Here is a 22667-nt window from a genome sequence, read left to right as displayed (position 1 = left end):
ATCTCGAGTTAATTGAGAAGATTTTATATATATATTGTAAAAAATGACAGTTATAAGAAAGTACTTAATTAAACTAAAAAAAAACTGTAATTGAATAGAAACAGGTATCGGAGAACAAGAGGGGAGATATTTATATTTAAAGAGATTTACTTAATTACTTTCATATCTAAGCCATCAAACAAAATCCTCTAAAATATTTTAAAATGAAAATAATTCATAAATTTTGTCATTTATTTCGAGTTATTTTTCCTGTTATTCGTATATCTATGTTAAATAATTATTTTATTTGTATTAATTATTTTTTTAATGTTTTATTTATTCTAATTATTTTACGTAAAGTAGTATTTCACTTATTTTAATTATTTTTATTATTTTTTATATATTTTATATTATAAAATAATTTTTTTTAAAAATAAAGTATAAAGCATCTGCACCTAACATAGAGAACTCTAAAGTTTTAATCATCAAACAACTACTCCTTGTAAAAATGAATATTAATGGAAGAATATAATCACGTTGGAGAGTGACATTAAACGTAGAGGGGTCCGGACCGATGGAATCTGGATGCACATAGCAGAGAAAGGAGGACCAGTCGTACTACTTATTCATGGCTTTCCTTAGCTGTGGTCCTCCTGGAATTACCAGACAAATCATTAGGCTGAGCACGGTTTTAACGTCGTTGCACCAGACATGCGTGGCTACGGAGACTGGGACTTCCTCGAGAATCCATCCTCTTTCACACTTCTCCATCTTGTTGGAGACTTAGTTGGGCTTTCTAGATGAACTCGGCAGAAGACAGGTGCAAATCGATTTCATTTTAAGTTGTTCTTATCTTCTCTTTTTTCTTTCTTTCTTTGCATGAAAGTCATGATTGAATCGAACAATACGGAAAACACCCATTTGCTCATGGAACATGGAAAAAGGAAAAAATGTGAATATAAACTTGGAATTCTTTTTTTCTGATGTTGCCAAAAATATTCCATTTTGCACTAATGCTACAAACAAAACAATGTGGTCTTTCTGGACAAGCATTTGTGGTGGGACATGATTGGGGTGCACAAGTTGCATTGGCAGCACCTTTGCCTCTTCAGGCCAGATAGAGTTAAAGCCCTGGTTAATCTAAGCGTACCTTGCTGGCCATGCTCACCAAATATCAAACCCATTAAGGCCATGACCGAAATATATGGAGAAGGTTTCTATATCTCCCAGTTCCACGAAAGGGTACTAGAAAAAATTAGTTCTAATCGGCAGCTGGATCTTCTAACTTGTAACCGTAATAATCTGCCATTATAGACAGCAGTGTTTGTTTGTTTGTATTGTTGGAGCCAGGAAGAGAAGAAAAATCATTCTCAAAATACGACTCTTTGACAATACTGAAGAAGTTTTTGTTCATCAACGCCCCTGATCATCTTCTAGCTTATCCTCCTGGGGTTGAAATTATAGATTTTCTTGAGACCCCACCTTCCTTGCCTCAGTGGATAACCCAGGGAGAACCTTGAATTCCAAGCAAGCAATTTCCAAAAATCTGGTTTTACCGGTGCCTTGAACTACTATAGTGCCATGGACATGTAAGATATATAATACAGAATAATGACATCTTTCTCTTTCTTAGAAGCAACAATCAGTTGACTGCATTTCTATATTTATTGTCCTTGGAATGAACGTAGGAACTGGGAGCTTCTTGGACCACGGCAAGGAGCGAGAATTACTTGACCTACAAAATTCATAACTGCTGGGTTTCACTCATCTGGAACAAAAGACTATTATGTTGAAGGAGAAGAATTTAGGAGCCTTGTAACTGACCTTGAAGTTGTTGACATCGATGGACACCAGTTTATCCAGCAGGAGAAAGCTGGAAAAGTTACCTCTGGAATCCTATCCTTTTTCAGCAAGAAAATCTCGTGTGTGACCAATAATTCATAATTTCGTATAACTATTAAGTTTCAGCATCGTGAATTTTTCTACTCTCACTTGTTCAAACTACCATTCAATTTAATATATGAATGGACTAATTATTTCCAATTTTCCATATTTTCTTTTCTCCTGCTATAAGCATAGCTCATAAAGTGAAAAAAATGGATTCTCTGGTTGCTATAGCATTACAGCAGCTGGCCTTCGTCTGATACTTGAATGAACCAATAATACTGAGCTGTTTATGTTTATTGTGTGTGGTCCATGTTGAGGACGACTGGAATTTCTCCATTTAATTGAGACAGAGAAGAGTGAGCCCAATTCCTAGCAGTTCATGAAAAAAAAAAAGTCTAAATAAATAGATTAATTAGGAAAAGAGGAGCCACGCTTTCGAACCTATCTAACAGATTTAAGAAAAATAAATGCAGAGAGGTAAAAGTATACTAATCGTAGTAGTACTATAAATTTTGCAAAAATCACTGCCTCGTAACTAACAAAATTTGTACGGCTTGCGGGATTCATGTAGAATGTAATAAATTCATTCAGAAAAAGGTCATTACGGAGACTTGGCATTAAATCTCTGCAAAGTAAGCATGCTGGGAGTCGATGAAAAAAATAAATAGATATTCGTGTACAAGAATAATAAAGTTTTTTACTCTGATTTGTCACACTCAAATTAATCTAACTTAAATGGATGGAAATTTATATGTACTTAGTAAATTTATGGTAACTTTTATAGAGTAAAAACTCAAACCCAAAATATGAAAACAATGAACTAAGTGATGACTGCTGACCAGAAAGTAGGAGCTAGAAAACTAAAGCAGAATCAACCTTGGCTTTATATATTTCTGTTTTGAGGTGAAGTAAAGCAAAACCTACGCCAAGTGAAAGCAGAACTGCCACAAATTTAAGGTTAGGTTAATAAATAAATAAAAGGGGGGTGTGATAGAGATAGGGAGGGAAGGGGCGGTCCATTTCTTTCTCGATTATACTAAACAAACAAAATGCATGGCCAAAAAGACAAAAAGCCTCCTAGACTTTGCGTCTCTTGTGGGGCCCACCAGCATTATCAACTTGGGCCCACCTCCTTTTGTCACCGCTGATATCATCCACTGATGGAAACCCCGCCCCTTCCTTCCGTCTTGAACGTGGGCGGGAGGGGGGAGGGGGGGGAAGCCCCTACCCCATTTTTGACAACCAGTTCTTTTGCATCATAGGCTGATTCTAAAAGCTAACACGGGGACCACATTCCACATCAGAAACTAAATTAATTAATCGCTGATTATACGCTAATCATGTAATCAAACCGCACACGTGTCAGTTCGAGTTAATCAAACATTGGATGTTTTTTTGCCTACTCGTTCCAAAGCGAAAGATAAGCTTGTTAATTTTTAGTATTTGTTAATTGAGGATTAACGACTAAGCTAATGTAAACCAGATTACAGTTGGCTATTTCGCTTATAAAAATCATCATACTCATTTAAAAATTGCACAAGTAGTTTAGATTTTTTAGTTATAAAAAGAAAATAAAAGTTGGTAAGTGGAGGTGAGTTATATTTTTTATTTAAATAATTCCCACGTGCCGGCCGCGGGGATTCTCTTAATGGCCTCCTATATATATTAATAAAAGTTTGGTGCCAAGAACGTAACCAATGACCAATGTACATTCAAAGGGGATTTTTTTTTTTAAATGCTTTTTATTGGATAAGAATATGGTTTACTTTGATTAAGGCACTCTTCTTGCATGCTACCATATACAAGTACAAAAAGAAAAATGCTTAGAAATCTTCAAAGTCTCCTGTTTCTCATGACAAATTTTCATTTTAGGAGATATATTATTTAACCAATGTATTCTGCAAAGCCAATCGACCAAAATTCATTTTGAAATTTAATAATTTGGCAACTGACGCTTTCTTTATATCCTTTTTTTTTTATTTCTTGAGTGATTTTTTTTCTTCCATAATTAGAAACTATTGGTTAATGAATTATGGATTATTTTCAAAATATTCCTTATTAATTATGATCAAGAATGTATAAACAGTCAATTCGATGCTAAAATTTTGAAAATAAAAAGAAAACCAAACTTACGTTCTTAATGTTACTAGAGTTTAATCCATCTATACCAAAGACTTCACTAATTTATTGACAAATTGGAATAGCCACTCAGTACTATTTAATATAGTATTTTATCCTATAATGTGGTGTTAACTTTTTTTTTTTTCATTCAACACGAGCAAATAATGAGAAAGAAAAAACTCTCTTCATCCAAAAATCACATTATCTTAAATTTTTAAATGTCTAATACTTGTAATTTCTTATATTTAATCCAAAAATTAATTTGTAATATGAAATGCTCTAAATTTATTTGTTTAATCTCGTGCTAAGGTTAAATTTATTTAAAAAGAAAAAGAAAAAAGGAATGAAACAGAAACAATAACTCTTTGGACGGAGGGAAGAAAGTGGCTTTTAATAGGAAATATGCAGCTCCAATCGTACAAAATGTAGGCAGGGCCAATGTTTCCCTAAACAAAGCATAGATGTTTGTAGCCGATGGACACAACTTACAACAAATATTGACAAAAATCGGCTTCTTGCCAAATCGCATTTTCTTGATGTGATAAATAAGTATAATTGGATTAAATAAAATACCATATTAATTATTTTTTTGTTTTTTGACAGTATAATTTTATTTTTAAGTATTGGTAAGTACACACTTTTGAGTTTTTATTTAATAAAAGAAAAAGGGATAATGATTACAAAACGAAGGTGAGAGATGTGGCCGTTTTGTATCAGACAAAGCAATGAAAAGAAAAAAAAAAGAAGAGAAGGATAAACCCAGCTACGGAATCATACGTATGAGAGTGAATCTTGCTTCCTCCAACCAATCACATCTTTCCATTTATTTAACCTTAGATTTCCTACTTTACTCTTTTCGCGAATCCCAACGACATCTCTCTCTCTCTCTCCCTGCAGCAAACACAGCAAAACCTATTCAATTCAATTCACGTCAAAGCTCTTTCCTTTTTCCCTTCCCCTCAGCTTCTCTGTCTCCTGGGCAGCTTTTTGGCCTTTGTCAGTTTGCTCCTATGATTTCCCTTTATTACCAAAATGCCCTTCCACCCCTTCAGCTAGAGAGGTTTGGTTTGTATGGCTCTGCCATTCGATCTTTTGTTTATAAGACACAATTATTGCCTTTTTGTTTGTCTTCTAAGCTAAACAATGTGTTTAATTAGGGTTTCTTTTTTTCAGGGGCAGTGATGAGAATGAAAAACGTGGGACTGTTGGGGATCCCTAATTATTCACTAATATAAATTAGGAACCAAAAGCTACAAGGGATGATCCTTGCATTGATTACTTTAGTAAGCTGTCAAATGTTCTTATTAGGCATGAAATACCCCAATAGAGATTGGTGGGAGGTCTAATTATATATAAAATAATTCAAATATATATATCTTCTTATTCATCGGTTAAATTATAGTAGTTTATATAAATTTCTATTGATAATCATAAAAAAAAATCGAAATTCAAGATTATAGGACTAATTCAAGTCCTTTGACTCTTCTATCACATGAGTTTACCTATGAAAGGATACTTCAATTAAGTTTGAACTTTCTTCCCTATGAACTTTGAATGCATATAAAGTATATACAACTCAAACTTGACAGCAATATAAATTGCATAATTAAATTTGTGAAATGGACCTACTTCTTATAAATCTTTGTTTAGTAACTACATGATGGAGGCAATCTAAACTAGTTTATTCTTTGTGTAAGAAAAAAATTGGGGAATTGCAGCTTCATGGGGTCCATATATACCAATATTATAAGTGCCTTACCCTACAAATTATGTTACCCATAATCAATCATCCAAATTTTGCCTCAATATTTGCACATTTATACCTTTTTTTGGGGGAATTGCCTGACTATTGGGTCTCTTTTGCAGAACTTTATGCCATCAAAGAGAAATTGACCCTTGATTTTATGGCCAGAGACAAAAAAATAAATAAATAAACAAACTATTTGATGGTCAACGAATTGAAAACGATGAGAACATTTTTGGTAGGGTTTTTCCGTGAAAAACCAAGCATATGCCACACTCTATCTTCTAATAGTAGGTATTATTTGGAAAATTGGGAGGGGTTTCTAGAATAAAGGCAATTAAGATAAGATGTTTGGTATTGAACTTTTAGCTTTATTTGTAACCAAATTTAAAGCCTACATTTAATTTCTAGTATTTTGATTTGATAAACCTAATCACCTTAAAACAAATACTAACCTATTCTTAGTTTCTTTAAATCATGCTACACACCGTCACCAACGACTAATGATAATATAATCAAACGTTAATTATATGTATTTAATAAAAAGATAACATCTTGGATTTGGATACCAAACTAATAAGAGAAAATCGAGAAAAAAAACTATTGAAATTACTTTTATATTCTCTTGTCACGGATTTGTACTTTCGATCTAAAAAAACATATCTGTATTAGGTGGAGAAAAACTATTATTTCTTTTTTTTTATGTGAATTGCGTATATTTTAATGAAAATAATATAAAATATTACGGACACTAGTATTCTTCCCCTGCACCCTTTAAAGGGCAGACACACCTTTTTCGAATCTTTAGTTCTCATCCATCAGATTGCAGCTCTCGTTTAGCAAAAGGCCAGGCCAGTTTTTTTTTTTTTTTTAATAATTTGGCTTGAAGTTGAAATCATTTTAACCCCAAAGAAATGAAAAAATTAATATTTGTAAAGATAATAATGCAATAAGAAAAAAATGAAGGGGTAAAAGTATAAATAAAGAGAAGTACAGAGCCGTGGAGTCTAAACTAAACATTAGTTAGAAGAAAAAGACAAGCACAGTGATATGGGCACCTAGCGGTGCGCCTTTAACATTGAAAATACGGAAAAAAAACAAAATTAAGAAAAAGTACACAAAAAAACTAGTACTAGTAGACAGTAGTAGTAAATAAATAAACAAAATAAAAATAAAGATAAAAAGAAAAGAAAAGAAAAGAATGTGGGTTATATGGTGGATATTGCAGCAAAAGAAAAACCAGACCTTCCATGCTGAAGGATGAGAGAGACAGCAAAGAGATTGAGAGAGAAAGACAGAGAGAGAGAGAGAGAGAGAGATGGTGTGATAAAAGAGGAGGTTTAAGGGAGGGTTTTAGGTCCACCAACTGGTAGTTAGAGATAGAACTCCTTAACCAAACATATCCTCAACAACAGCCAAAGGAGAAGAAGAAAGAAGAAGAGGAAGAAAGGGAAGGACGAAAGAAAGCAGTAGTGGAAGAATTTGAAAGAAGAAGCAAAAAGAGAGAGAGAGAGTGGGGAGGGGAGAGAAGGAGGACAAGTACTACCAACTACTACAACTGGGTTTCAAAGCAAGAACCTCAAAAAGCAAAAAAAGTTTCTTCTTTTATCTCCAAAAAGAGGAAGCTATTTTTTAGAAGAAATAAATAGTTAGAAGAGAGAAAACTATCATCTTTTGAAGGGGAGAGACAGAGAGAGAGAGAGAGAGAGGAGGTATAAGGTTCAAGTTTGAGTGAATCTCTCACGTGGGGTTTGATGGAAATGATGGATAGAGAATATATGATTAGGGAAAAGGAGCAAAAAAAAGTGATATAATTCATTGCTCTATCTCTCTCTCTCTTTGAGTTTGAATTATTATTATCATTGCCTTTTATTTCTATCAACAAACCGAAAAGGCTCTTTTTTTTTTGGGTTTATCTCTTTTTTGATATTTTTATTGTGGTATGTGCAAAAATTTCGATGAAAAGTGAAGTGTTGGGTGGTTGTTCTTCTGGGTTCTTGGGATCGCAAAGTGTTTGGTTTCTTAAGGATTTTGTTATCAGCAGCGGATCGGGTGGTGTCTTTGAGAATTCCTGTTCCCCACAACTCCCACAACTCCCACAACTGTTACTGGTTTCAAGGTATTTTTTTATTCCTATATATACAATTTTTGACTTTATCTTTCATTTTCTTAACCCAAGAGATGTAGATATTGTCTTTAATTTTTTTTTTGTTTGTGTTCTTTTTCCCATGTTTCTCTCTCCACTATCTTTCTCTTCTCTCTTTGTGCCTGGACAAGATGATCATCATAAGAAAGTAAATTATTGGGATTAACAGATTTTGGGTTTGTCTTGTTTCTTTGGTTCTTTTTTGCTTCATTTTTTTTTCTTTGTTGGATATTTGATAAAAAATTTATGTTTTCTTTGGCTCTCACTTGAACTTCTTCCTTTTCTTCCCTAGTTATCTTTTTGTTATCATGTTTCCCCTGGTTTAAGTTTTGTTTTAAATGTTAATGGGATTTTTTTTGGAAGTGATTGTAGATTTCTCATAGTTGTTGTTCATCTGTAAAATTCTCCAGCTCAGAAACCTAACAAAATCCAGATGAATATGATGGGCTCATGCATAGTGAATACTCTATTTATGTTCAGTTCTTCTGTACGCTTTTATTTAAAAGTTTTCAGTGTTGTTTGCTGCAGACGATTGCTGTTTTGAATGCTTTGCTCACTAGTAAAGCATCCATTCATGATAGAAACTGATAATTGTAAAATGTCAAGAAGCTTAGCCTGTGACTTTTACAAATTTGGATAAAGATTATACTTCTTTTGAGATTATGTATTGGGTGAGAGTAAGATGTGCATATAAGATTTTTCTACTTCAGTTTTCATTTCTTCTTAACTCTATTCTCTAAATATGCTCCAATTGTTTATAATGGAAGTCATTTCTATTGCCTAGTTTCAGTTCATGGCGCAACTATGTAATCTGACTTGAACGGGGCGCCAGGAAAGTTTCCAGATTGAGAGAAATATGGCTACTTATTACACTGGTTCCAATAATCAAAGAGATACCGCCGCAATGATCTATTTAAGAGAATCGATGCCTGGTTCATATCCAGAGGCACCTGTTCTTCCTGTTAATTCTATGATGTATATGAATTCTGGTTCATACTCAGACGCATTCGCTGGGAATTCTCAGCAACAAAATAACTGCATTGAGATTCAGGCTGTGGAAGCTTCAGATTCAACTTCACAGCATCAAGAAATCTTGTCAAACCTTGGTGGCTCCCGAGTTGGGGAGCATGATTTTGGTACTTGGAGGGATGGTAGAAACGAAATGCTAGTTATGCATCCAATGGGTGGTCCTGCCAGCTTCCTCCATGGTGGTCAAAGCTTGCAAGGGCAAGGACTGTCCCTTAGCCTTGGTACCCAAATTCCCTCTGGAATTCAAATGCCTTCCATGCCCTATCGAAATCCCAATTCAGGGTTTGCTTCATTCTTGAGTCCAAATCCATCACTTACCGGAGAAGGTGGCAGCAGGAATAGCTCTTCTAGAGATGAACAGTCAAGAAATGCTGAATATCTGCCACCTGGTTTTTCTGGAGGTAACCAAGATTCAAATAAAGGGGATTTGTCTGCATATGGGATGTCAAGTATTGCAAGAACTATTCCTAATTCCAAATATCTCAAGGCAGCACAACAGCTGCTTGATGAAGTTGTTAATGTTCGAAAGGCTCTAAAGCAGCCTGATGGAGAGAAAAACCAAAGCTCACAAGACCGGATGAAGAGTTCCACGGATGATGATGGGGGATCAAAGAATGTGCCTTCAAACCAGCAAGAATGCTCCAACAACTCTCCAAACGAGATGTCACATGCTGAAAGACAAGAACTGCAAAGCAAGTTAACAAAGCTGTTGTCCATGTTGGATGAGGTAAGAGGCAGATCACTTCATTGTAGTTTTTTCCCATCTCTTGCTGAGATAAACACATTCTTTTGTGTTTGTCTTGCACTTACACAGCAAAATAAGTTATATTTAGTGTAATTTTTGGCTGTTTTCTATTTCTACTCTCTTTGTTATTACTTTGTCATAGAATTGAAAAACTGCAATGCTCTAAATTTGAGCTTGGAATTTTTTTTTTTCCAATTAGATTCATTGAAGAGTTCACAAAATTCTACCTCCCCTCCCCTCTCTTAATGTGTTTGTGTGAGCACACATACACATGGTGCATGGATGTAGGTGCATTCTTGTCTCCATCTTATGCAAGATAAAAACTTCCAGCATCGGAAAGAAAACTTGGTTTCTTGTCCTCAGGATAGATATATCAAGCCTAAAACTTTTCACAAACTTAGTAAGGTTCAATGGAGAAAAAAGCCCTTGATTCTGGGGATGAGATTGTCTTTTTAACCAGGATATTAATAAACTGAGAATTTCAACTTATTTTTTGGATGGCCTAGTTGCTGAAAGACATACTGACTTGTTATCCAATCTCCTCCTCAGCTTCCTACATGTTATGTAAGCTTTTCAGAAAACTGTTGCATCCTGAGGCCTAGGAGCTGTTGGATGAGTTTCATTTTGGTTTCACAAAGAAGCTTTCATACAGTGGAATCTTGTTCTTTTCTGTTGTTTGTTTCATGGGTGCAACTAAAATGACAGACATCTATCTTCTTTACCATAAAAATTTTCTTTTATGAAAGTTGTTATGTCAATTGGTTCATGTGATTAAATTTATTAGTCATTCAGATGGCATCATCCTTCACCTTGTTAATCTGTGCATGAATGTCTCACTAATCATGTTAGACCTATGATCTTGGTTATACCTCAATTGTCTTATTGCTTTTCTTCTCTGATTGTGTCTAATGTTGAATAGTTGTTGCTGCAGGTTGATAGAAGGTATAAACAGTATTATCATCAGATGCAGATTGTAGTATCATCATTTGATGTGATAGCAGGGTGTGGAGCAGCTAAGCCTTACACAGCGCTTGCACTGCAGACTATATCCCGCCACTTCCGATGCTTGCGTGATGCAATTAATGGTCAAATTCGGGCAACACGTAAAAGTCTCGGGGAGCAGGATACTTCAGAAAACAGTAAAGGAGTAGGAATTACTCGTCTACGGTATGTGGATCAGCAGCTGAGACAACAGAGAGCTCTTCAGCAGCTTGGTATGATGCAACAACATGCATGGAGGCCTCAGAGAGGGCTGCCTGAAAGCTCGGTTTCAATACTTCGTGCTTGGCTATTTGAGCATTTTCTTCATCCGTAAGTCTGACATAACACTCCCTTCTTACTGATTTCTCAATTCTTACTCTTTCAAAAAATCTCATTGTGTCAGTTGTTCTTATTGCTATTTTTGTTCTCCAGCTACCCGAAGGATTCTGATAAGATCATGCTAGCAAGACAAACTGGCTTGACTAGAAGTCAGGTAATCTCAAACTCATCATCTTACTAAGATATGATGAAGCACACATGATATGTCGTCTTAAAAAGAGCAGCAGTTTGGGGCAGAGTTTGTAAATGTCTAGTTTTGTGATTAGCAGTGCTTGCTAAATCGGGATTAGCAAATTGTTTGGTGTAAGGAGTGTTTACTTGAAACTTGGCTGGGAAAGTGTTTTTTAGTATAAAAAGGTTCAAATTAGAGGTGGAAGCAGTGGCCAAACATGTTGGATATATGGTAGAAATAAGATTTAACAAGTATGTCTAAAACACCATTTGGAAAACATGGACTCTAATTCTCCCAAATTTAGGAAGAGTCGGTAGTATATTATTAGACATGTTTCCCCCAGCTGAATAGCAGTGAGTAATTCAGCAGCCTCTTAACCCTCAGTACATACTCTATCTGCAAGTTAACAATGGCTAGAATATAATAAATTCATGTTCTGTATCTTGTTGTTCTGGTTAAGTTGTTGATGTTGGTCAGTATGTGCCAGCATCTCTTTAGACAATATCCTTACATCATGGCATAATTTCTATATATTTCATTGTTGTTGCCTTAATGACATATATGCATCTGCTCAGGTTTCCAATTGGTTTATAAATGCACGGGTCCGTCTCTGGAAGCCTATGGTCGAAGAGATGTACAAGGAAGAATTTGCAGATGCAGAGATGGACTCTAATTCTTCTTCTGAAAATGCAGTCAAAGCAACGAAAGGTGATACAAGGACCTCTGAGGACAGAGGTGAAGATCTGCAACAAAGTGGGAGTTCATCAGCCACAGAGAGATGTAGCACTGGACAATTGATGGATTCCAAATCAGACCCCGTTTCTGATGTAGAAATGGCAGGACCAAGTACTGGAGCTGGTTTCCAAAATGTCTCACGTGGAGAAACTGAAACTGAATATGGGTTACTGAAGCTAAGGGAAGAGAAGAGGCCTAATGTGGATGACTCTAATCTCTTTCCTGATGCAATTGCTCATTCTGGTGGCGGTAATGATCGGTTTATGGCAGCTGCTGCTGCTGCTTATCACATGTCAGAATTGGGGAGGTTTGGAAGTGGAAGCGGGGTGTCTCTCACTTTGGGATTGCAGCATTGCGAGGGTGGTAGTATACCTATGTCAGGTGGTAGCCATCAAAGTTTCGTTGCAGTGAGAAGGGATGGCATATACAATCCTGCAGCATCTTCTGTAGGAGCCGAAACAGCAGATTTTGAATGCATAAAACCTGGTAACCGGCAGCACAGGTTCAGTTCCTCTCATTTGTTACATGATTTTGTAGCATGAAATGTCCTTGACTGCAGATTTACATGGGTTAATCTTCACGTTATTCTCTTACGGGGAGAAGCAACTGTAGAGTGAGAGCCAGATTGTCAACTGCTCGTTCATCTTGCTTGCCAATGGTATTGGAAAGACAAGTCCTCTGAATATGGAGAAAGTATAAAGACACAGTTGTAATATATCAAGAAACTGATTGGAGGGTCAGCATATTTGTAAAGATACATAATTTTTGTTTAATATGTGAAGGGAAAATGTACAATTAGTTGCAGCTTCGGTATTGAAGAAGAAACATTCCTGATTTGAAATAAAGGTAGGAATTGGGTTGTTCTATCCAGGTGGACACAATGATTTTGATTGTGCTCAGCATTGTTTTCACATTGAACAAGAGAAAGAAAGCTATTGCACATTTACATTTAAACAGTGCAACTCCATTCACCCTTGGACTGGTGCAAGTTCTTCAAACTCCATCCTTTCGCTTTCCTTTTCAACCTGGAAAAGAAGGAATCTTGAAATAAATGAGCAAGTATATCAAATTATGGTCTAGTAGCTGTTCTGTTTCTCAACTTTTTTCCGCGATGTTTCGATTGTAATCCGAAAATGAAGCAAGAATCAAGCTTTCCACATGTCCAGAAACTTCACATGGGGGCCTAACTATTAAGGAAAGCGACAATTCTTAGGACCTCTTTTACGGCTACCTGTTCTTTCACAGAACTGACAACTTTATTGAGGGTTTCAGAGAAGATTCAGTCCAGCAAAATGGTCAAATGAAAAGATGCAAAACGAAGTCATATGCTATGTTTGTGACAGCTCGTTGGGGCGGCTGCTGCATCTTGTTGAAAAGGACAACTTCATTCAAGTTCCCACCCCCACTTTCCTCTTCTGCAATTGAGGCCCAACAGATCCGACCACACACGGGGCAGTGTATTGCATCCCAAATGACTCCCAAAAACCCATGATCTAATTGCTCGTATCGTATGATTTCCACCACCCCTGCTTGAATTAGTCCGGTTCCTTTTGTTACTTTTTTTTTTATACATATATAATAATATTTTCAGTCATTGTTGACTCACGGGATTCATCAGTCATAAATTATCATCATTTATTTAGTGCACGTTTTAAAAAAATAATCGAAAGAACAATTAATAACTTGACGATCACCTAAAGTGACATTTAATATTTTATAATATAATACGATTATAGATAATATAATTATAAGTAATGTAATTATAAAAAGATAATATTATAATATTTATTATATAAATAAAATAATAATTAAATTTTTAATAAAATAATATTATAATATTTGATTTATAAATACTTTATTTAAAATATAAATTTAATATACTTATTTTTTATTATTAATTTTTATATAATATTATTTTTAAATATATTATATATTTTATTTTAATTTTTTTAAAAAAATATAAATTTTATTGACAATCACTATAACTACTTAAAATAATAAAAAAAACACTCCTCCAAATCTATATTACAAATAAATTATAACATTATAAAAGATAAAATAACAAAGTTGAAAAGTGAAAATATTTTTAATAACATTACAGAATACAATACAATCTAATTAAATTAATTTTAAACTGCAATCACATTACATCAATTGATTGCATAACAATCTTACATTACAGTAATTTGTTGCAAAACAAGTATTATATCGTAATTTAATTAGACATATTACAAACTTCCCTCAAACCTCATCAGACACCCAAAACCCAACTGCAGTCATCCCTTGATTAAATCAGTTCCTTAATACATGGCATATGAGACCGGAGGGAACAGGCGAAAGCATGCATTCAGAGAAGCAACTGCATGATAATATCACGTGGGAACCCAAAAAACTGAAAATTCCATGAAAAAATTTCTACTATGTGGAATTAGAAAGAACCATTGGTCAACCAGAACGTTCGGAAAGCACAATTTACAATTTTCATCTCGTTAAATTCAAAGTAGCATTTACACAGGCCTACATCAGAGGTGAGGATGGTTCTATAAACAGTCATAGAAAACTGCTTGCACAAAGACTTGCAGTTTAACAAAAGTAGTTCAAAAACTGTCATGCACTAAAGTAAGCATCTAGTTTATGATTCCTGGCTTCATTATGGATATGTTCTAAAGCCTCCTAGGCTCAAAAGAAACGGAACAGTCACTGACTGCTGTCAAAAATAGGTCATTCTCATTTCTTTACCATCAAATTTACCTAATATTGCTTTCAAGCAACCTGCCTACACTGCTTTCAAAAGTATATCAACCAAGAAACATATCCAAGGACTGAATGGCTACAAAAAGAAGCAAGAAATTACTTGTGCCAAACAAGGAAACAGCCAAATACTTATTGTGCCCGTGTCAGTCTCAGCTCTATGGTCCCAGCATCTACCTGAAAAATAGAGAGAATAGAAGTTGGAATGCAAGAACTAAGAGAAAATAAATGAGAATGATGTTGAATAAAAAGACTAACCTTTTGTATAGAATCCTAATATCTTCCCTCAACAAAGGACTTTCCAGAAAGAGATCACTGCACTCACTCACATCAACAGTCTCCATTTCAAAATCTCGGTTGCCACAATACTTGTTCCACTCAAACCACATCTTTGCAATTAATTCCTTCTTGAAACAAGTACTATGATCCTCCTCTTCAGGAGAATCACCAGCAACCAGTCTATATGCATACACTTTCTTCTTCTGACCAGGACGGAATGCACGGCCAACAGCTTGGCGGGTCACAGATGGATTAAGATGAACATCCAAGATTATAACTCGGGATGCCCCCACCAAAGAAATTCCCTCTCCACAAGCCTTAATAGATCCAAAGAAAACTTTAGCATCAGGAGAGTTGTTGAAGCGTTCCATAGACCACTCTCGATGGTCAGAGCTTGATTCACCCGAGATAGAAAAAATCTCAATTCCTGGATGCCAGCCCTTCATTTTCACACACAATCTCTCCAAAAATTTCAAGGGTATGAGATACTGACTAAAAACAAGGAGCTTCTCACCAGCTGACTCACACAAATTTATCATATTGAGAAAAAATTTTGCTTTGACTCCCTCTTTGACATCTAATTTGTCCAACAAGTCATCCATCTTATCATCTGTCATGACAGAATTCTCAGAGAAAGAATTCAGTTTTGGATGTAGATAAACAGCACTACCAACAGATGAAATTTTGAACTTCCTTTGAAACCTTTTTAACTTCTGAACTTCATCCTTCTGTCTGGGACTAAGACTGAGTACTACAGTGAAATCAACAAGACCAGGAAGCTCATCCAAGAAATCTCCTTTGTAGTAATGAAGGACTTTGCTGGTCATCTCACGTAGATCATGTATTACTGAGACTTTCCTCTCAAAATTTTCATCCTTCTGCAGTGTGTGCTCCACCAAATCATAAAAAGCTGCATCAGCTCCAGCTTTCACCTGCTTCCTGACTCCTGATATATGAACCTTGCTCATTATCTTCTTAATTACTGATTTGGAAGTGTCCAACCGAAGAAACTTTGGTCGAACAAGGTTTACTATGTTAAATACCTCTTTCACATGATTCTGATAGAGAGTTCCAGAAAGTACAACCTTTCGAGTTGTTTGCACTTTTGCAAGAGATTGCAACACATCAGTGTTCTCATTCCTTGGTGTATGCCCTTCATCCAAAATTAGAATTGACGGTGCTCGTAAGAGTATCTCTTGGCAGGAAATTGAGGTCTGGCTATATCCACCATCACAAATAATCGTAGAGAATTGTTTGTATCCAAGAAAAAGGATACTCTTGCATTCAACCCACTTTTTTAAGACATCCAATTGCTGCAACCTGGTATCCGCTTTCACAGTGTAGAAATCAAGCAGTGGAATATCCTCTACTTGCCATGTTTCAAACTCTTTTTTCCATGTAGCCAAGATACCTTTTGGAAGCACAACTAGTGGCTTAGCATGTGGATATTTGGCTAGAAAACTCTGCATGAAGCTGATTATCATGAACGTCTTTCCGGATCCAGGTGCATGGGCCAAGATGCAACCCCCAGGGTTATCTGTCACCAAATTGCTCAGAAGAAAATTAAAACCTTCTAGTTGATGAGGTTTCATCTGCTTCAAATGCCTTGGATGAGCAGATATGTCCGTTGCTGTTAAATCATCTTCAGAAAAATGCACTCCAACAGTTTCAGTTGACTCTCTATTTTTGGCATTCCGTGGCTCTAATGCATAAGTATGTGTACTCCTTTTGACCTGGATCAATTGAAATGTTAAAATGTAAAAATATCAGACAATGAATTTTTCAGCCAGGAAACGTGCTGATAAGGCCTATTAGTTGGATTTAACCAAACCTGAACAGACAAACATAATTTCAAGAAAAGAAAGCCAGAGCCTGTGTTATTTAATGCATATAACAGCAACAATGCCATAACCATTAAATCATCCCAAATCTGAATGTGTGCACGTATTAATAAGATGAAAACTAAATGAGTCAACACAAGGCACCTCCAAATGTGACAATAGAATCAAACTACCTTAGATTGACCTTATTTTCCACCCAACTAATAGACCCAGTTGACCTTATCTTAGCAGGTCTACCAAGCCGTACATGGATAAAGATCTATGCTATAGACTGGTCTTTACACTAAAACAGAAGATCTCAGCCAAAGTACTCTTAGAAGCAAGCCACTCACTTTCGAACTAGCTTCAAAGATCACTTCAAGGAGATAGAAGAGAAAACTGAGCCAGGTTTGCTAGATTGTTGGCTCATCTAAAACAACCACATTTCCAAAACCAAAAAAAAAATGTTACTAGAAAGAGAGAACCATAATAAATTGGCTGTGATGTCTTTACTTCAAGCATTCTATACCAATACTCAACTTCGGTTGACTCTTTTGCTTTTATCCCAGTTAAGTTCACTAAAACTTGAAACATTTTGTTGGTGCAACTGAAGCCTGAGCTAAGTTTTACAGAGATAAACTCATGGCCAGCTAATGAAATCACTAAAACATGTGAAACACATGCACAACTAACTCAGCACATCCAGGATGACATAAAGGTGGTGCTACCTAAATGTTGGTGTAAGCACATTAAAATCTGCTTTCATTACTAAATAGGCTCAATGCATATCTATTTCTGAATGTATTGCATGTATATCTGCATGCAGGATGTAGCTTGGGAAAAAACACTGAAGGTACAACAGGCAAAAAAGGTAACTTTTTGGCAACTTTTGCCTGAAAACAGGGTCCCCCTACAAAGTAAGTATGCACACTACCTTCAGTTCAGTTCATCCCACTGACTACTGACTATATCGTGCTCAAAATTTCCATTATTTTATACCAAGGTCAAGCATTTAAAGATAGAATCAAATCACAGATATTTAAAACTTAATTTGTAGCACTATGTTGGACAATTATACTGCTCAATAGCATAAGATTGAGATGAATGATCAGAAGATTGACTTACCTTGTTATACTGGATGTCAATTATAGTCTCAATTCCTCTCTCGATAACCCCACAAATGCGACAAACATAACCAAGATCATCCTTCAAGACAAAAGAATGATCACAGTCCTCCTCATCTTCTGACATGCGTTCACCAGATGATGGATCCTCAAAAACATCCTACCAAAAGCATCGTAAGTCATAATGAATATTGGAATACTTGCTAGGGGATAACTAACTGCCTGTAGTTCAATAATTATAAAATTCCAACTAATTCCAGTATGTAAAACAAGAGTTTTCTAATTCTCCATGAAGGTCAGAAGCAAGTAGCAGACCCAAAAAAATTGACCTAAATAATAGAAACAACACTGTCAGAGGTTGTTTCCTACTGACACGAACAGAAATAGGGATGACAATTTTACATCAAAAAGAACAAGACCAAGATGTTTAGAATCAGTACATAGTGCTAATAGGTAACTCAAAAAGAAAATAACAAAACGAAAATTCCAAAAAAAAAAATCTTTCATGTCTATATATACTAATAAGTGATATCAAGCAAGAGCAAAGTTAGATAATGTACTGATTTCATCAAGCAAGATCATCTGCTCATGAAACCTTTGCCATTGGATGTTTTACCGTGTGTTCTTTTCATCTTTCAATCTAAATGCACAAGATCCAACACAGTCTGAATGAGACCAAAGACCAAACTAACATATCAAAACACAAAACTCCAAACCATGAGTACTTCGTTGTCTCTATAGCTCCAGAAAAGAATTCAAAAACTACTACTTCAGGTGTTTGCACAGTTGTTAACCCAAAAAAGAGCAAGAATAAGGCTTGACACAATCTACATCTAAAAAAGGCATGTTCATTGCTAATTCAAAATAAAGTAAAGATGATATAATAATAATAAAAGGATAAAAGACATCCACCAATTACTCTTGATGAGCAGTGTAAAATACCTTGGAAAACTCTAATGCCATTGACATCTCCTGCCAAATATCTCCCAAACCATCATCTACAGCCTCAGTTTGAGTATCAACATCCTCTTCAACACCAACATAAACACCTTTATCCTTCTTGATACCAATTTCGCAGGTTAGACTAACTTTTTCTTCTTTATAAATTCTGTTTACCATGGACTTGCAAACCTGAGATACATTAGGCTCCCCAACCTGAAATACATCGATCACACCAATCAAATTAAGATTGGATCAAAATATTAATAAAAAATGTGAAACATACAATTTAGCATTTGAAGACCACTACCATAGTACTCAAAATACACTCAAGCACACATAAAGAGAGAGTGTTTTATCATTTTATATTTCTATCTCGTTCTTCAAACACACAACCAAAAATTTAGATGAGCACAACAACATACCAGTATGTCCTTAGAGAGTAATATCCCAGACGGCTTCCTCAGTACAATTTCCTGAACAGGATGTAGAGGCCTCCGACTTCTGCTGTCTTCATCGTCTGAATCCAGAATTACTACAGGTGACGGCATTGATGTGATACCACTTTCAGCAGACTCGTCTTCCAAGTCAATAAAATTTTTCCGTGACAAATGGGCAAGTTGTCGACTTGGCAACTGTGAAGCCTCTTTCCTTGGGCTCTTTTCCACATCCGCTAACACATTGGAAAGACAAGGATGCAAAGCAAGCACCTTACCTACCAATTGCATATTCCTAGAGATAAGGGCCTCTAAATCTTTTGTAACACTTCCGTATTTACCACCGGTATTAAAGGTTTCAAGCATACTGGAGACTGCAAATGGGTCAGAGTAATCGACAACATTTGGAGAGACAGTTTCATCCCGTGGTTTTCCAGGAGTGACCACGCTGTCGTCATCTTTTGAATCACGCGATATTTTCGTCCTTTTACAACCCTTAGAATAGAACTCTGTTATCAAAACACAATAAAGTGTAAAAATCCGAAAAACGAAAGCCAAAGTAACCAACTATTAAATATAAATTCATTTTTGTCCTCATTTTATTTTTTTGCTGCTCACACAATTGAAAGAAACAACTAACAAATTCAAAAGAAATTTGACTTTCTAGGCAGAGAAATAAACAGATTAAGAATGTACAAATATAACGGAATGCATGTAAATACCTTTTGAGCCTCCGTAATTTGTTGGCAAAACCGGCAGGGGAGACTCCATTCAATCACTTAATTTAAGTAAACGCTGCTGCTAAGAGAGAAACATAAGAAAAATAGGAGGAATAATCTTCAAAATATTAAACAGATAAAACTCTAGAATCAGAGTTTCGAGCCCTAAATTAGGCAAATTAGAGCAGAGATTAAAATTAAAGTACTCACATTTTTTTGCTGCTCGAACTGAAGAAATAAACAACAATGAGAATAACGTCCGCTTTTAGTTTCAGCCTTTCTGCCTTCTTCTGCCTCAGCAGCCGAGCGGGGGACGGAGTGTGTGAGAGAAGCAAAGAAGGCCTGCTGCCATGTTCCGTAGACTTTTCTTTTTTAAGTTTTTAATTTACTCTTTTCAGCTTCTTTATGAAAGGGTGTAAAACTTGTGTGCATCCCTCTCGGAGATAGAAAGTGTATGATATGTACAGGTGGCGCATGAAAATTGGGTAAATAGCTTCAGCTCTAGACATTATGACGTGGACCAATACGAAAGCACCATATGGTGCGCTTAGAAAAAAAAAGCAAGATGTGGGCGTAGAAAACCAAGATTTAATATATCACGCGTTGAATAAGGAAGCGTACCTGGTCCCACGAATGCGTGCCACAAGGCTGATTGTTTGATGCCTGGAATGCGACCCGTTACACATTTCTTATTTTCCGCTCATTTCGTTATCAATACTCCCTTGTTTCTTCAATAACAAAATTTTAAGTTAGAATTTAAATTCTTTGCTTCAAATTATATAAAATATTATATATTTAATTTATTAGATTAGATATATGGTTTATTTTAGGTTATATAAACTTTCAATTCAAGACAAGACCAACTTTCAATCAAAACCACCAAAGCAAAGGCTTTAACACAAATTTTCATAAATATCGTAATTTTATAATAATAATATTATTAATTATATTAAACATATATAAAAATTAAAATAATTAATAAAATATCTATTTAATAAATATCTATTTTCTCTCACATCTATATCTCTATAAATTTTTAATTATTTATCTTATTTTTATTAAAAATATATAAAAATTAAAATAATTAATAAAATAATATATTCTCTCAAGTCTCTAATTATGTGTCTAATAAATCTCAAATTTTTATTACTTCTCAATTTTTACAATACTATTAATTTTCAATTATTTCTTATATTCCTAATCAACTAAGATGATATATATGTTTAATGAGCTCTATCTACTTATTAATTTTCTTTTTTCATTTGCTATTTCTTTTTTTAATTTCAATAAAAAAGCTAATTTTCTTAATTTTAATAAAAATAACTTTATTTAAATATTTTATTTTAAAATTTTCAAATTATTGAGTCGCAGTTGATTCAAAATTGACACATAAACATTACCACTATCCTTAAAGGCCAAAGTTCATTATTTGATTGTCTTTTCTATCTCTGAGTTACCGTGCAGAAAATATATAATTTTAACAGAAGTTAAAGCAACATTTACTGGGAAGTGCAAGGAATTTCCTTAGTCTCTTCCTAGCATTTTCTCAAGCATTGACTCAGTTAGACAATAAAAAATATATATATTTGTTTGACTTTATCCACATTTCAATAGTTAGACAATAAAAAATATATATATTTGTTTGACTTTATCCACATTTCAATACAATAAAATAAATTTCATCAAAACTCGTAGATTTTCAGTGTTATGTATTTTGATCAGTTTCGATAATGATTCAATTAACCAAATTGATCTTAACGACACGTATCATGTACTAGTTGAGCAAAGTATTATACCCTAATTGACAATCAAAATATACATATCACATAATTTCATTGTATTATACCAAAACATAAGTATAACTTATATTTATAATCAATTAGTTCAAAAGTTGACTTAATTATTGACTCCATAACTAATTTTCTTTTTAAGTTGCTGCTTAGATCAAGTTTAGTAAACAAGTCTAGGATGTCAATAATTTTTAATCATAATCATATTTAGTAAAAGGAAAATTGTATTAATGTGAGGCAATAAGTTTTTCTTTAAAGAAAGTAGTATTTCTACTTTTGCATATGTTAATACAAAATTAAGATAGTTGTCCCATTAATTAAATATTAAGAATGTGTATCACATTCTCAAATCTCAATATCAAACATTATCTAAAATCTTTTGTATTTTTATAATATTGTGGGTAATTATAAAAATAAAATACATACATTAAATATATTAAAAAAAGTGCTTAGAAATCAAATTTAGCATGCAATGGAGAAGGGGGAAGATGATACTTCAAAGCTTTGGCTTTATTTTTTTTATTTATGAAAAATAAATTTTGGTCCAATGATTGAGCTTGACATTTGTACACCGTTAAAGCAGCAGAGACTTCCGACTTTCCCAGTCTTCCCTCAACTACCCTAAATAATAATTGAAGGCTTACGTTAAAGCCCAAAACAAGATAATTTGATATACAGATCCAAACACAGCCATTGCCTGCTTCTGTTCACGATAGGGGTAAACTAAACAGTATTTCCAAACACCACCGAAATCCACAGAGCTCAAGCCTCAAGTTGTTCGCCGGGGGCCAAGCAAAGCCACTTGAAAACTCTCCGTCTCAGTGAGAGAGAGGGAAAGAAAGAGGGGGAGTTTTTTTTTTTTTAATTATTATTATTTTTTCTTTTTTTATTTTGTTTTGCTTTTTTTATTCTACATTGGGCGCTCCTTCA

General features: G+C 34.7%; 2 protein-coding genes and 1 pseudogene across 8 annotated transcripts; 2 read left to right on the top strand and 1 right to left on the bottom strand.

Annotated features, from left to right (window-relative positions):
- The first annotated feature begins 1170 nt into the window (after positions 1–1170).
- LOC149527119 (epoxide hydrolase 1-like) lies at positions 1171–1998 on the top strand (annotated as a pseudogene). Its single transcript, XR_016351314.1, has 3 exons — positions 1171–1192; positions 1294–1568; positions 1668–1998. The product of XR_016351314.1 is annotated as an epoxide hydrolase 1-like (transcript).
- Positions 1999–6912: 4914 nt separating this feature from the next.
- BLH7 (BEL1-like homeodomain 7) lies at positions 6913–12744 on the top strand. Of its 3 annotated transcripts, none has more exons than XM_089783754.1 (5): positions 6913–7540; positions 8705–9633; positions 10583–10962; positions 11065–11125; positions 11719–12744. In XM_089783754.1, exons 1-5 carry the CDS (start codon positions 7486–7488, stop codon positions 12418–12420), a joined length of 2127 nt encoding a protein of 708 aa, XP_089639880.1. In that variant the 5' UTR covers positions 6913–7485; the 3' UTR covers positions 12421–12744. The 3 variants fall into 3 exon arrangements, with proteins under 3 accessions (XP_089639880.1, XP_021285711.1, XP_021285710.1); XM_021430036.2 differs by having other exon boundaries at positions 6914–7850; positions 8668–9633; XM_021430035.2 differs by having other exon boundaries at positions 6914–7850; positions 8662–9633.
- A 1155-nt stretch (positions 12745–13899) lies between these two features.
- On the bottom strand, positions 13900–20304 carry DRD1 (SNF2 domain-containing protein / helicase domain-containing protein). Of its 4 annotated transcripts, XR_002445382.2 has the most exons (8): positions 20158–20304; positions 19951–20026; positions 19217–19737; positions 18795–19007; positions 17854–18012; positions 14888–16641; positions 14733–14806; positions 13900–14237 (listed from the first exon to the last, which is right to left on the bottom strand). XR_002445382.2 is itself a non-coding variant. In XM_021430952.2 (7 exons), exons 2-7 carry the CDS (start codon positions 19997–19999, stop codon positions 14803–14805), a joined length of 2700 nt encoding a protein of 899 aa, XP_021286627.1. In that variant the 5' UTR covers positions 20000–20029; positions 20158–20304; the 3' UTR covers positions 13900–14802. The 4 variants fall into 4 exon arrangements, 3 of the variants coding, with proteins under 3 accessions (XP_021286627.1, XP_021286626.1, XP_021286628.1); XM_021430952.2 differs by having other exon boundaries at positions 13900–14806; positions 19951–20029; XM_021430951.2 differs by having other exon boundaries at positions 13900–14806.
- Between the last annotated feature and the right edge of the window lie 2363 nt (positions 20305–22667).

Source organism: Theobroma umbraticum, unplaced genomic scaffold, assembly GCF_002168275.2.
Source record: "Theobroma umbraticum cultivar Fairchild unplaced genomic scaffold, ASM216827v3 scaffold_50.0, whole genome shotgun sequence".
NCBI classification, from domain to species: Eukaryota; Viridiplantae; Streptophyta; class Magnoliopsida; order Malvales; family Malvaceae; genus Theobroma; species Theobroma umbraticum.
Note: the sequence above shows the minus strand (reverse complement) of the source record. Positions and strands in the feature narration are given on the sequence as shown.